The sequence below is a fragment of the Dromiciops gliroides genome, chromosome 2 (assembly GCF_019393635.1).
Source record: "Dromiciops gliroides isolate mDroGli1 chromosome 2, mDroGli1.pri, whole genome shotgun sequence".
NCBI classification, from domain to species: Eukaryota; Metazoa; Chordata; class Mammalia; order Microbiotheria; family Microbiotheriidae; genus Dromiciops; species Dromiciops gliroides.
Genome location: NC_057862.1, coordinates 397,401,613 through 397,417,424, shown reverse-complemented (window position 1 = coordinate 397,417,424; position 15,812 = coordinate 397,401,613). Strand labels below are relative to the sequence as shown.

Below are 15,812 nucleotides of genomic sequence, written 5' to 3'. Positions count from 1 at the left end.
AGCTTGTGAGGCTGATGCTGTGTCAATGAGATAATTTCTGACTGATACAAAAGGGTGAAAGCAAGTGAAGAAATTGACTGTGATCATGCAAGAAGGAGTTAATCCTAATGAAGTGATGAAAAAGCCAAAGGTGTGGTGATTGTTTTTTTTCAAGCAGGTAGTTACTTATTAGAATGATGGCTGGTGTTAAATTTGGAATTAAAGAAGCCAACTTATTCTGAAAGAAACCTTGCATCTAGGAAAAGCTTCTTCAAAACTTTCTATGCTGTATTTTGAGCATTTTCTATGCTGTATTCACCATGCAGTGAATAGTAGTTACTTGTTCTAATCTTTCAAAATACCATTGGGGATGAAGAAAATAGAAACCATTAGTGTACTACGATATTTTCAATTAGCAGTGAAAAACTCCAGCTAATGATTTAAGCACTCAGAGATCATTTGGGCCAACCTCCTCCTTTTACAGGTAAGAAAACTGAGGCTCACAGAGATTAAAATGATTTATCCATGGTCACACTGACAGTAAGAAAGAAAGCTGAGATTTGAACCTGGGATCTCAAGACCCAAGGAAATACTCATATCTAAAGCACATTGTTACTTTGGCATTATTCTGGTAGAATCCATCCCACAAGGTCTAAAAGCCTCCAGGTTCCTTATTTGCAAATTCTGAAGCATTTGAGAGATTCTGCCAAATGCAGAAGCATTGAAAGCTTACTGATTGGCTTTTCCACTCTTGACAGTTCCCCATCTGCTCCCCCTCCACCCTGCTCCACCTCATCCCCACCTTTCCCTTCAGTCAAAACAGTTTGAGCCTGGTTACCTACTTCACTTGAATTATCTCTGAGTGACTTTTGGCTTGTTTCTAAATATCAAATCCTACCATAAAGGAGGAAGATATGCTACTTATGAGGAGGTTTAAAAAGGACAGGAATGTATAGAATTGACAGCAGTTCCTAAAGAGGTGTTTTGAGCAGAATCAGCCAGCTTTACTGGAATAAGTATATGGCCACTCCAAAGGAATGCTTGAAAGAGGACAACATTCATCTAGATGGAGAAGTTCATATACACACACATATACACACATATATATAAAAATTTGGGACAGCTAGGTGGCACAGTGGATAAAGCACCAGCCCTGGATTCAGGAGGACCTGAGTTCAAATCCAGTCTCAGACACTTGACACTCACTAGCTGTGTGACCCTGGGCAAGTCACTTAACCCTCATTGCCCTGCAAAAAAAAAATTCTAGAAAGATTAGAACAAGTAACTGCTATTCACTGCATAGCTACCCAAAATGCATCATAGAATCTTTTTAGGGGGTGGGGCAATGAAGGTTAAGTGACTTGCCCAGGGTCATACAGCTAGTAAGTAAGTGTCATATGTCTGAGGTTGGATTTGAACTCAGGTCCTCCGGAATCCAGAGCCAGTGCTTTATCTACTGCAACATCATAGAATCTTTGAAGGAACTTTTCCTAGATGTGAGCTTTCTTTCAGAATGAGTTGGCTTCTTTATTTCAAATTAAACACCAACATCTTAATAATAATTATGTAAATGGAAACAGTTATTATTGGTAGTGTTGATAGCAATATTACTATTGCTATATTCTGAAAATCCATTCTGGCTACCTTCCAGAGGTAGAGTCCTGCAGCTCCTAACCACTACCTTTATTAGGCCCGAGTGTTTTAATTTTCCCCCTTGGTCACCAATGTAAGCTTGAAAATTACTATGGTTATTTGTGCCTGATATCCTGGCAAGTTGGCTGGTTGGGGTCTAGATCTGGGGTATTTTGTTTAATGCTTTCTGACTTCTAGAAGGTATTTTAAAGGGTTTTTCCTTTAGTTTTCTTGGGTTTATTTTCTGTAGATCCCAGAATGTGAAGAAAAATGAACCTCAAGATAAGGTTGTGACTCAGGCCAGAAAGCTAACATTCAGGTAAGAAGGGTGAAGTTGAGAAAATTGATAGATAATTCAAGAATCAGTAATTATGGGGAAGCTAGGTGGCATAGTGGATAGAGCACTGGCCCTGCAGTCAGGATTACCTGAGTTCAAATCCGGCCTCAGACACTTGACACTTACTAGCTGTGTGACCCTGGGCAAGTCACTTAACCCCCATTGCCTCACTAAAAAAAAAAAAAAAAAAGAATCAGTAATTTCATCAGTATGTACATTCCTTTTACAAAGGCAGACCTCAGTGCCTCCATACCTTAGTACCTAGTCTTAATAGATGATCTCCCAAACAGAAGAAGGGTGGAACCCCTGGGAGGAGTCATGTAGGAGTGATATTTGGGTTGAGGGGTAACCTGCACAATTCTTCCTGGACTCAGTAAAGTATTAGTAGTGAGGAGACAGTTCTCATGTGGCTTGTTCTGGCTCAGATAAGAACATCATCTCTACCTGGCTTGATGGGACACTTCCCTTAATCTCCCTTTCCTTCCTCAAATCTCCCCCCAAACCTCCAGGCTTCAGAAATGCAACCTTGGCGTCCACCATGCAAAGGATATAGCTGAGATGCTCAAGCACAGGCCCTACCTGGAAGAAGTGGAGTGAGTACAACCCCCCAGCTCCAGTCCCATGGGCCCCAAGTGACTGAATGAGGTTGGGAAGTTGGAGGAAGAGACCAGAAGGATGGGAAGAGGCAGAGGTGGATTGCCATAATGGCAACAGGGGTAGCTGTCCCGGGATCCCCAGGTTTGAGGAGCCCCAGGCATCCATTCTACATTATAGATTGTACTGTACACTAGAGAATGACGTCAGAGGAGGTGGCCTTAGTGAGGCTGTTGCTTCCAGAGCCCCTGTTTTTCATCCAGATCAGGGAGATAGGGCAAGCAAACAGCTGTGTCTCAGCAGGTGATGTGTGTGGGTGATAACTTGGTTCCCAACTACCTGAGAATCTAGAGAGTACATTAATGGCAAATTAGGCACATTTCTCAACTAGAGGGGAGAGGAAGGGGGACGGGAAGGGGAAGGGAAAAGGAGCAGAATGCAATTCTCCCTGCTTTTCCAGCCTACAACACCCTAGTCTCACCCTCCACTTTATCAGCATTTTCCCTGAGTCAAGATGGAACAATCTCCCAGCAAAAAACAAAAAACTAGAAAGATTGCCAAGTTGTTTGTTTGGGGTTTAGGTTTTTTGGGGGGCGGTGTTTTTAGAGGGTTGTTTTTAGAGGAGAGAGAGTTACAGGCCACAAGGGGTGGTTCTTTGGGATTGGTGGAATCCTATGTAATGTCAGGAAGGGTAGAGTTTAGAACAAACACTGACATGAATCCCATTCTTTTCTCAGGGAAAGTACAATCCAGGGGCAAAAGAAATACCTTTCCTGATAAATTGGCTCTGGCCCAAATTCTTTCCTTTCCCTTTTAGAATAGGGCGTGGAGAGAGGGGGAAAGATTCCTCAGTGATCAGACAGAGCCTGAGTACTAGTAAGTCCATCTGTTATAGGCGGAGAGTAGATCTTCCCACCTCTATCTGGAGCTACTGGGGCAGGTAGGGAAGTTGTGGCTACAGGGGAGATGAACATATGGTTCCAAGTCCCTCAGCCTTCCCTAGGGTGAAGGCACTAATGACTTCTCACTTGTCTGTGTCTCTATTATCAGGAAAGTAGGTGAGAGATGAAGGCACTAACCACTTCTCTCTTGTCTGTGTTTCAGTTTATCAGGAAACAAGCTGGAAGATGAAGGATGCCGGGAACTAGCAGAGATTCTGCCTCATTTACAGATCACCAAACAGTTTAAGTAGGTCCCAGGCCAAGTTCTATAATGGGGAGCAGAAGATGCTGAGAATATAGCAGTGAGGCATGCAATTTTCAGTGAGCCTTGGTCAGGAGCAGAGTGTGCAATTAAAATATATAATTCACATCACACAATGAAATAACCTGAAAATTCATCAGGAGAAGAACTGTGGACAAGCCTAGATTAGGGTCAGAGCTGAAAGGTCCATTAGAAATCATGTATTCCGGGGCAGCTAGGTGGCACAGTGGATAGATCACCGGCCCTGGAGTCAGGAGTACCTGAGTTCAAATCCAGCCTCAGACACTTAACACTTACTAGCTGTGTGACCCTGGGCAAGTCACTTAACCCCAATTGCCTCACTTAAAAAAAAAAAAGAAATCATGTATTCCTCCATTTTCAGAAGAGGAAAATAACTCTTAGAGAAGGGGTAGATCTTTCCTAAGATAAGGGCTTTTGGGGGGAAAGGGGGAGTTAAGAGAGGACATGGAAGTGCGATATTTATGCCCCAAAAAAGAAAGCTTCAAAGGATCCTTTTAAAAATACACAGAAATTCAAATCCAACCTCAGACACTAGCTGTGTGACCCTGGGCAAGTCACTTAACCCTCATTGCCCCGCCCCCCTCCCCCCCCCAAAAAAAATACACAGAAGAGAGTAGAAGGAAGTTCAGAAGGGGACACAGAGAAGCAGGGCAGTTTGAACCAGCACATTAAATTTGAATTAATTTTTAAAAAAAGCAATTGGAACACAGTAGAGATGAATAATTTCCTATGAAGTCCTCTTTTTCTATTCTTGTGTGTGTGTGTGTGTGTGTGTGTGTGTGTGTGTGTGTGTGTGTGTGTGAAGATACTCATACTCATGTTTGCAATATTTGCCCAGGTTATAGGGTTTTTGTTGTTGTTTTGTTTTGTTTTGGTTTTTTTTTGCAGGGCAATGGGGGTTGTGACTTGCCCAGCGTTACACAGCTAGTAAGTGTCAAGTGTCTGAGGCTGGATTTGAACTCAGGTACTCCTGAATTCAGGGCCAGTGCTTTATCCACTGTGCCACCTAGCCACCCCCCCAGGTTATAGTTTTATAAGAGAATAAAAAATTAAGATCACCTAGATTTGGCAGCCAAGCCGAGACTAGAATCCAGGAATCTTACCTCCTAGTCCAGTGCTCTTTCTACAACACTACACTGTTTACATATTGAGTTCCAGTCTAGCTGTAGACACTTACCAGCTGTATGACCTAAGATAAGTCACTTAACCTCTATCTGCCTCAGTTTCTTCATCTGAAAAATAGAAATAATAGCACCTACCCCTCAGGATTGTTGTGAGGATCAAATGAGATAACATTTGTAAAGCATTTTGCAAATATTATAGCAATACATGTGTATATATATATGTATGTGTATGTGTGTGCATGTGTGTATATATATATATATATATATATATATGCATACACACACACACGTAGTAGGCCTCCACCAGTCACGGATGACCATGGATCAGCGCCTTGAAGAGCCACAGGCCACAGTGTGGCTGTGCAGTCCGATATGGGAGCCACAGCTCCTGAGTGACTTATAACCGGTAACTGCCGCATCCCGTGTTGTATCTACCCCGTAAGGAGTAGCTGGAGTATCCTCTCCAGGGCACTGACCTGGGCGGATCAATATGGAAAATAAGCTGTTGCCCATGCAGCAGGTTTTTCCTCTTGGAGACATTGGTGGGTCCAAAGGAGAGGCAGAGCCGATACAGTTTGGCACCAGTGCCACCGCAGGAGTTGCCAGAGGGATGTGATGTCCAACATCCAACTGCCTAAGGGACTCCGACTCCTGATTTTTCCTTGGGATTAACTCCCGAAGCCTTTCCCGTATATGGGTATAGCTGCAAGGCAGCGGAGGTTTAAAATCAGGGTTTCCTTCCCCTAGGCGGGTCGCCTGCCAAGGCTGACGAGCCCCACCTGCCCGAAACACACACACACACACACACACACACACACACACACACATATACACATACACTAGCTTTTGTTTTTGCTAACTCTGTCCAAGCTCCCTCACCATTCATTCATCCAGTAAACAAACATTCAAGATAAGGGAGGTGTAACTAAACCACAGTTCTGATGAAGAAGATCTGACTGACAGCTACACTGAACTGCAGGCTTAATATGAGTCCATGGTGTGAAATGACAGTTGCAAAAACTCGTGGGATCCAAAGCTGAATCAAGAGAGACATGGTATCCAGAATGAGAGAAGCAGTTGTTCCCACATTCTTTGCCCTGGTCAGACTGGATCTGGAATCAGGGGTCTAATTCTGGGCAGGACATTTTAAGGACAGTGAGAAAACTAGACCACATCCAGAGGAGGACTGGACACCATCCCATGGGAAGTTCAGTCAAAGAAATTGGGGGGGATTAGCCTGAAGAGGAGGTTTAGAGGGGATCACGATACCCAACCTCAAGTATTTAAAGAGGTGTTCATTAGACTTGTTTTGCTTGGTCCCAGACAAAAGTAGAAGCAGTGGGCAGAATTTTCAGAGAAATAGATTCAAGCTTGATAGATGATATATGTAGAAATACACATGTGTGCAAGTGTATATATGTATACCTATGTATGTGTTTGTGAGTAAATATACACATGCGCATAGGTGTGTGTGTATGTATAAATTGTGTGTATATGTGTGTGTGTGTGTGTGTGTGTGTGTGTGTGTGTGTGTGTGTGTGTGTGTGTAAATTCCTAATTAGAGTTACTCAAAAGAAGAATGGGCTGCCTCAAGAGGTCTAACTGGAATTACTGCTCAGGTGCAGATTGAACTAGAGAGCCCCTGAGGTCCCTCGAAACTCTGAATCTGTGATTTTTCTAATCACCTGCCACACAGCTTTCTGTAGTACAGAGATATAAAGGGAAATGAGCCACATGGCTGGCCTTCAAGGAACTCACAGTCCAGAAGCCTTTTCTGCTAGGTGGTCATGGGTATGGATAGGGATTAAAATTGGGATGGAGGGCTCGGCCAGAGCATTTAGGAGCCCTTGGCCAAATGGGGAGACAAACTAGACATGTCCAGAGAGAGAGCCCTAAGGTTCACATGACAAAAGCCCATTGGCCAAATCTGTGCATCTGTAAATTGAGAGGTGCTTTCAGTAGAGGGGCTGGTAACCATTTCCATGTTCTCTTTTGCAGCATCAGTGATAACGAGCTGTCTGAGTGTGGTGTGTATTGCTTGCTGACATCAGCCAATGCCTGCAAGAATGTAGTGGAACTAGATATCAGGTAATGTGAGCCCACAGGGGGAGACTCCTCCCACCTTCCCTGTCCCACCCAATGGCTAGGAGTTTCTTTTTTTCAGGACAGGGTCAGGTCTACAAGACAACCCCTTCCATTATGGTTGTCTTAGAGATGATCTCATCCAACTCCTCTCCTTAAATTTTAGAGGTGAGGAAATTTGCCCAAGGTCACACAGGCAGCAAATAATAAAGCCTGGAGTTGAAACCAAAACTAATGTGGTCCAGTGGAAAAGAATACTGAACTTGGGGGCCAGCTAGGTGGTGCAGTGGATAAAGTACTGGCCTTGGATTCAGGAGGACCTGAGTTCAAATCCAGTCTCAGACACTTGACACTTACTAGCTGTGTGACCCTGGGCAAGTCACTTAACCCTCATTGCCCCTTCCCCCAAAATAATACTGAACTTGGAGTAACAGGACTTGTTACTTGCTGCCCGGGTGACCTATGGCAGACCACTTGACCTCTAAAAGCCTTATTTTCCTCATCTGTCAAATGAGGGCAGAGGTAAGGAGGTTTCCTTCCAGTTCAAGCTCTCTGATCCAAGTCCTCTCACTTCACATCTTTCTTATTCTGCTCAATTTCTTCTCCCTTAGGCTTTGGACCCCACACTGATTTGTTTGAGACATCTTTTTGTTGGTGGCAGGGCAAGCCCCACATGATTCTTTTTTAAAAATAATAAACATTTTTATTTAAAGTTTTGAGTTCCAAATTTTATCCCTCTTTCTCTCCGTCCCCTCCCCCCTCCCTGAGGCAATAAGCAATCTGATATAGATTATACATGTGCAATTATATAAAACATTACCAGATTAGTCATTATGTATAAGACTTGAATAAAAGAAAAAAATGAAAAAAAGTGGAAAGTAGCTTGCTTCAGTCTGTGTTCAGTCAATATCAGTTCTTTTTTTTGGAGGTGGATAGTATGCTTCATCATTAGTCACTTGGGATTGTCTTGGATGGTTGTATTGCCGAGAATAGTTAAGTCATTCACAATTCATCAAACTATATTGTTGTCACTGTGTACAGTGTTCTCCTGGTTCTTCCCACTTCACTATACATCAATTCATACAAGTCTTTCCAGGTCTTTCTGAAATCATCCTGCTTGTCATTTCTTATAGCACAATAATATTCTATCACCATCGTATGCTCCAGCTTGTTTAACCATTCCCCAACTGATGGGCATTCCTTTGATTTCCAGTTCTTAGCCACTACAAAAAAGAGCTGCTATAAATATTTTTGTACAAATAGGTCTCTTCCTCTTTTGGGGGATGTCTTTGGTATATAAACCTAGCAGTGGTATTGCTGGATCAAAGGGTATACACAGTTCTATGGACTTTTGGGCATAATTCCAAATTGCTCTTCGGAACGGTTGGATGTTTTCACCACTCCACCAACAGTGGATTAGCATGACCTCTTTTTTTCAATCTTAACCCATATTATTCTTAATATTTAGCCTTCTACACAGAACTTGCTTTAAGCAGACTCAATGAAATATTTGAAAATCTAAATTCAGATAATAGATAAATTAGAGCATGATGTTTCATAGTTCCTCTTGGCCATTCAAAAGAGGATTGTATTAGCAAAAATCTGGTTTTAGAAGCTCATCTGTAGTGGAAGGGGACCCTCCATTTCCTCAAAACTAGTTTCAAACCATGAACAGTGACTATCTATAGTTAGGACAGAGAGACCCATAGCTGAGGTCTAATCCATAGAGGGTTGGATGCAGAGGAGAGTGTGAAACTCTTAACTTCTGAGGACTGAACCAAAGGAAATGCCTAAATATATATGAGAGATTAAAAAAATTTTTATTTATTTTTTAAAATATATTTTATTGATTTTTTGGTATCATCTATATTTTCTACTTATAGCAAAGAATAAAAAAGGCTAGCAAAACTAACCAACATATTAGAAAAGACTGTTGTCATAATGCAGTATTCCAAACCTATAATCCCCTATCTTAGCAATGAAGCAGGGGAAAATATCTCTTTGTATGTCTTATTTGATGCTAAGCTTGGTCATGATAATATTATAACATTGAGTTTTCACTGTTTGGTTGCTGTTGTTTTTGTTCCCATTTGCATTGTTGCAGTCATTGTGTATATTTTTTTCCTGGTACTACTTACTTTACTTTGTATCAGTTCATATAAGTCTTTCCATGCTTCTCTGTGTTCAACAAACTACTTGTTTCTTACAGAACAAGAATATTCCATGATAGTCATGTAGGCATGCCCCAATTAAAGGGCATCTCCTTTGTTTCCAGTTCTTGGCTACCACCAAAAGTGCCATTATAAATATTTTAGTGTATGTGGCACCTTTCTTTTGGTCATTGACCTTGGGGCATATACCTAGTAGTGGAATTGCTGAGTCAAAGGGTATGAATATTTTGGTCACTATTTTCACATAATTTCAAATGTATGTTGGATTTAAGTTAGTTATAAAGAACTTTCCTAAGGCCGTGGGCTAGTTGGGTGATCAAGCGGAGTTGGTTATGACAATAATATTGGTTCATCTGTCAAAAAAAGATTTAAGAATCATAGACTAGGAAATCGAGAGAATGCCCATCAATTGGGGAATGGCTAAACAAATTGTGGCGTATGATTATGATGGAATACTACTGTGCTATAAGAAATGATGAGCAGATGGATTTTAGAAAAACATGGAAAGACTTGCATGAAATAATGAAGAGTGAAATGAACAAGACCAGGAGAAAGTTGTATACAGTAATAGCAATATTGTTCAAAGAATAACTGGGAAAAAACAAACTATTCTGCATATTATAGATATTCAGATCAACTACAAAGGACCTATGAAAGAAGATGCTATCTTCCTCCAGAGAAAGAACTGATAAATAGAAGTATGCATAGTATGGTTTATATATATATATATATATATATGTATATGTATATATATATATATGTATGTATATATATATATATATGGTGGCCTTCTCTAGTGCATCTTGGGGAAGGAGGGAGACAGTTCAGAACTTAAAATGCAACAAAAAATAAATTTTTAAAAATCTTAGATAGTTATAAGCAAATTAGCAGTCCTGGGTGATCTTAGGGAGGTAACAAGATAAGCTTTCCAGGTCCCTGACGATCCTGAGTTTCTATGAAAGGCAGTGACTGAGTCGGTCTCCTAACCCCTCATTCAGCTGCTTCCCTTCCTTTTGCAGCCTGAAGAACAAAACTGCCATCTTCAGATTTTCCGGGGATGAGGAGAAGGATCAAACCCAACCCAGGTATTGCCCAGATGTTGTTTCAGGATCTGTGACTACTGCTGTTCCTTTTTTCTTTGTTTTTGAGAGCTCTGCAGCTATCCATCTCTGTCCCTGTTTCCATGGGGCATCAGAGGGTGCCTGCTAAGGTGTGTGTGTGTGTGTGTCTGTCTGTCTGTGTGTCTGTGTGTGTGTGTCTGTGTGTATGTGTGTGTGTCTGTGTGTGTGTCTATGTGTGTGTGTCTCTGTGTGTGTCTGTGTCTATGCGTGTGTGTGTGTGTCTGTGTCTGTGTCTATGTGTGTCTGTGTGTGTGTCTATGTGTGTGTGTGTCTGTATGTGTGTGTGTGTCTGTGTGTGTGTCTGTGTGTGTGTGTCTGTGTGTCTGTGTGTGCACACCAGCATGAGTGCCCACCTGAAGCATGTTTGTTGACCTTTGTATCATTCAGGGCTACTCTGCTATTAGAACAGAGGTCTCCCGCTGTGTGAGGGGACTCAGTAAATGAGACTGGATGCCGTTGCCCTTCTAAGCAGCTGAAATCATCTTTGGCCTGGGCCAGATCCTTCCACCCACAGCACTCAGTGGCTGTGAGGGGAGTGGTTTTCCTGACTTCTCAGCTTTTAATGAGAAATATGGCAAATTCCCACAATAGCTATGAAGCTCCTGACCTTGGCCATGGGGCATACACTTTGTACAGAGTGAAGTCATTGAAGAAATATGCCCACTTCCCTGGTTAGATATAACTCACTATTGTCTCTCAAGTCACACAGTCTTGGGGCTCCATCTTCCCTTTGCTAATCAAAAACAGAAGGGGTGGGAGGAATAGACTGGGAGAGGCTACAGGGAGATGACCAGAGATTTCTAAAAGTAGAAAGTGTCTCTTCTGTGCAAAGATCCTTTTGCATTTGGAGAATAGTAAGGAGCCCAATTTGGATAAGGTATAAGGTATATGGTATGTGTACGGGAATAGTAGGAGGGAAGCCTGGAAAAGTAGTTTGGAACTGGATCATAGAGGGCCTTGAATGCCAGGCTGAAGAGTTTGTGTAGCTTATTTTCTGTGTGTGTCCCTCTAGAGCTTCAGTTTCAGACACCCAGCTATCCGGGAACAGCCCTGAACCACCATCCCCTTCTGCCAGGGTCATCAGGTAGGACTTTTGAATGGATGTGATGTTTCTAATCATTTATCCTTGTTTTAACAAGTCTAGATGATGGTGGGGGATGGGGGAGTGGGAGGGGCAGTGTCACTGGCCAGGATGGAAATGCATCTAGCTCCTCTTTAAAATTTATTGAGAAGTAGCAGTGGCAGCGGACACATCCCTCCAGCAGGGATGCCACCCAGGTTATGGTCTGGGGCCCAAGACATTGGTGCTATCTGCTCTCACTCTGAAGTGGTCTGCAGTTTTCTTTCCCAGAACATAGAACCGGTTAAGTCCGTTGCTGCCATCTTTGTATCCAAAAGGTTAGAAAGCATTGTTACTACCTTTTGTGGAAGAGAGGAATATGGGGGTGGAGGTTGCCTTCCTGTTTGCTGAGAGGAAACCAGAAGCCCAAGGTACAGGGCTTAGAATCCATCCTCCCTTGTTCCAGAGCTCTCGACTCTGCTTCTGAACCTTCTGTGCTTTGGGACTTAGTTTTGCTGGACTTAGGCATATTTGGGTTTTGTTTTTATTTTTATTTTTTGATGGGGGAGAAACAAGAGAGAGAGAAAAACTAGGAACTGACCCCTCCTCCCAAAAAACAAAGGTCTTTGCCTAACTCCCTGGTTCATTTCTTTGTCTTCTTGTTTTGTCTTTCCTTGTTTTTCTCTACGACCATCTCTCTCTGAGTATGTTTCTCATTATATCTCTTTCTTTTGGTCTCTCTTTCTTCCTCTACCTCCTCCCCCTTTGTCTCTTAGAGTGGGAAGTTAGAAACCACTGGTTTTGTCTTTGTTCTGTGCAGATTAAGAGACTGCAGTTTCCAGTCCAGTGACCTTGAGAAGCTGTGTCAGGAGTTGAACAACTACAGCTATGTTGAGTGAGTTTGTTTATTTGTACCAGGCCACATCCTCCCTAGGCCAGGAAGAGCCTGGGTGCAAGCCTGCTAAGTCTAGGAGCAGAAACTACAGGTACCTTTGGGCTCTCTTTCTTGTGGATTGCTGATTTTTAAAATGGCCCAATCCCAAGCCAACTCACCTAAGGCCAATGGGGTTGCCCCTCCACACCATGAAATCTTGCCTTCGGTTACCCCATCCATGATGAGCCAAAGCCTCTGTCTCCTTTAGTCTCCTACCAGACTGCTGCCACATCTGGAAATAGTCTTAGTATCAGAGACCTAGCAACCCAAGCATTAAATCCAACTATGCCACTAGTACCTAGTGTGACAATGGACAAGTCACTTAAAAAGTGTTTCCTCAACTTTTAAATAGAGATAATAATCCCAACCCTGCCTACCTCCTCAGACCAAATAAGATAATGTTTCTTTCTGAATGTGCTTCTGAGGGTAAAAAGGGTTAAGCAGATATGATGGATTATTATTTTAAAATTCCTCTGCCAGTCAGGAAGGGGAAATGATCAGCATTTCTCAGCACCTTTCCCCCACTCCCCTTCCCTAGTTACTGTCACTGTATGGCATCTTCCCAATATCTGTGGTGTTATTTGTTCAGAGGTTGGTCATGGGCCATTGGCAATGGGTGGCTAGCCAAGTGGAAAAGTGAGCAGAAGACTGGCCCAGAGGGAATTTTCTTGCCCTTTTGCTTCTATTCTCACATAACAGTCTTTATTTAGAAAAAAAATAAAACAACTTTCCTTTTGATCCATTCACCCCTCTCAGCTTATCGAACAACTGTCTGGGTAACAAAGGCATTGAGAAACTGACTCACATTCTCCCAAGCCTGAGGTCCCTGAAGTTCCTGACGTAAGTGATGAGACATAAGGTGTGTTTGGCTGCAGCATGGGGCAGGGAGCTAAGCTATCTTGGGTTCAGATACTGGCTTTGCAGTACATTCCTCTGCTCAGGATCCATGGGTGGTGGAGGGGAAGGGGGAGGAGGAAGGGAAGGGGAAGGAGAGAATCCTTTTCAGAACCCTCCCTGTTATTCTTTGTTTTTAGTCACAGATAAAGCCTTGTAATTAAGAGAATTGGTCTGGGATCTGTTGTCTTACTAACTGTGTGGTCTTGAGAAAATTACTTTGCTAAGCTTCCATTCCCTCATCTGTTAAGTGGAGATAATAATATTTGTACTGCCTGCCCTGCAGGGTTTTTATGAGGACCAAATGAGATTAATATTTGTAAAAAAAACCCCAAACCCCAAAACTTTATAACCTTAAAGCATATTTGAATATGATCTATTATTTTTCCCTCCATAGATAAAAAGACAGATAGATATAGATTTGTGTATATGGAGATATCAATATAGAAAGAAGAAAGAGAGAAAGGGAAAGAGAGAGAAAGAGATCCCAACTTGTGATTTCACTGGGATATGAAATTCTTAGCATTGAAACTCTCTCCATCAATGCAAATCAACTCCTTATCTGTAATTAATAGTGTTAAAATATTTCCGGAGGGGCTTATTAAGAGGCTAAGTGTTGAGCCGCAGTCTAGCTAGGATCACACAGCTAGTAGGTGTATTGGATACAAGACAAGCACTGGTCTTCCTGACTCCATAGCTGGATCTCTACCTACTACTAGATTATTAATTGATACTATTTTCAATTTCCTCTACAATGTATATTAACCAATGGTATGTACATTATATAGAAAAATTACAATATTAGTCATCTATGGAGGTTTTATAGGAAAACATAGAAAGGCCCAATAGAAGATGTGGCTGGGTTTCAATCTGCTTCTGTAGAGGGAGTTACATAGCGATGACATCTTGGATCCATGGGAGGGTTGAAGAGGCCAGGCTAACCTCTGTGGTAGAGTCTATTTTATTATTTATTTTTTTTTTTGCGGGGCAATGAGGGTTAAGTGACTTGCCCAAGGTCACACAGCTAGTAAGTGTCAAGTGTCTGAGGCTGGATTTGAACTCAGGTACTCCTGAATCCAGGGCCAGTGCTTTAACGACTGCACCACCTAGCTGCCCACTGTGGTAGAGTCTAACCAGCTTCTGTTGCATGATGTGATTGGACCCAGTTACTGAATCTCTGTAATAAGGTGCTGGGTTATAGTGGGTAACATGGGGCCAGGGCCTTATAAATCTCAGGCTCATTGATTTAGAAATGAAAGAGTCCTTAGAGATGAGTGGCTTCCTCTCTGGAGGAGGTTCCTTCTTGCTATGAAGTCCTGACAGTCAGTCAATAAGCATTTATTAAGCACTGATTCTGTGACACATACTGTGTTAAGCACTGAAAATTCAAAGAAAGGCAAAAATAAAACAAACAAAAAAACAAAAAAACCAACCCAAACCCAACAACAATAACAACAAATATCCCTGCTCTCAGGGAGCTTCCAGTCTACTGGGGGAGACAACATACAAACACATATGTACAAACAAGATAGATATGGAATGAATCGGGAATAATCACTAGAGAAGGGGCATCAACATTCATAGAGTTCCTGGGTTTGTTTCGGCAGGTGTACTCCCAAGTATTTTATATTGTCTACCGTTACTTTAAATGGAATTTCTCTTTCTATCTCTTGCTGCTGAGCTTTGTTGGTCATGTGTAGTAATGCTGATGATTTATGTGGATTTATTTTATATTCTGAAACTTTGCGAAAGTTGTTCATTGTTTCAAGTAGTTTTTTAGTTGATTCTCTAAGTATACCATCATATCACCTGCAAAGAGTGATAGTTTTGTTTCCTCCTTGCCTATTCTAATTCCTTTAATTGCTTTTTTTCTCTCTGATTGCTAAAGCTAACATTTCCAGTACAATATTAAATAATAGAGGTGATAATGGAAATCCCTGTTTCACCCCTTATCTTATTTGGAAGGCCTTTAACTTATCCCTATTACATTATATTATATATAATGTTTGCTGGTGGTTTTAGGTAGATACTGCTTATTATTTTAAGGAAAGCTCCACTTATTCCTATGCTCTCTGGTGTTTTTAATAGGAATGAGTGCTGTATTTTGTCTGAAACTTTCTCTGCTTCTATTGAGATAATCATATGATTTTGGTTAGTTTTGTTATTGATGTGGTTGAGTATGTTGATAGTTTTCCTAATGTTGAACCAGCCCTGCATTCCTGGTTGAATAGCTGCTGCACGTAAGGTGGCTAAGATTCTAGCTAGGCTGTCTAAAAATCTAATGAGTGGTCACCAATGAATTAGAAGCTTTAGCAAGAGTTTAGACTTTTAAGCATTTATTAAAGAGCATAAGAATTTGGTGAGGAGAGAGAAAGAGGCCAAAGTGCCTACATCTATCTATCTCAGGGAGCCAGCATCTCCAGCCCCACTCCCCATGAGGTCCTGGTGAAAGAGAGAGAGCAAGCCTTCTTCATCCCACAAGCCTCCTGTGACAACCAGAAACATCCCATCCTCACGCACACACAGCTCCAAGCTAATTGGCCGGTAGCTTTGATCGACAGTACCCACGAGCAAACGTCACTTCCTGACACCAAAAAACTGATCTTCCAAGCCACAAGGCTTGCCCTCAGACGCCTTCTCCTCATGGTGGAGCTTTCCTA

General features: G+C 42.0%; 1 protein-coding gene across 3 annotated transcripts in view; it reads left to right on the top strand.

Moving 5' to 3' along the window:
• The window catches only part of NLRC5 (NLR family CARD domain containing 5), a 98,642-nt gene that overhangs the window by 46,477 nt on the left and 36,353 nt on the right, over positions 1 to 15,812 (top strand). For all 3 annotated transcript variants that reach the window (XM_043988811.1, XM_043988812.1, XM_043988813.1), the window contains exons 12-19: positions 1,862 to 1,930; positions 2,458 to 2,541; positions 3,647 to 3,730; positions 6,889 to 6,978; positions 10,163 to 10,228; positions 11,277 to 11,348; positions 12,145 to 12,219; positions 13,015 to 13,098. In XM_043988811.1, the coding sequence (XP_043844746.1) occupies positions 1,862 to 1,930; positions 2,458 to 2,541; positions 3,647 to 3,730; positions 6,889 to 6,978; positions 10,163 to 10,228; positions 11,277 to 11,348; positions 12,145 to 12,219; positions 13,015 to 13,098 (624 nt within the window). The remainder of the gene's footprint in view (positions 1 to 1,861; positions 1,931 to 2,457; positions 2,542 to 3,646; positions 3,731 to 6,888; positions 6,979 to 10,162; positions 10,229 to 11,276; positions 11,349 to 12,144; positions 12,220 to 13,014; positions 13,099 to 15,812) is intronic.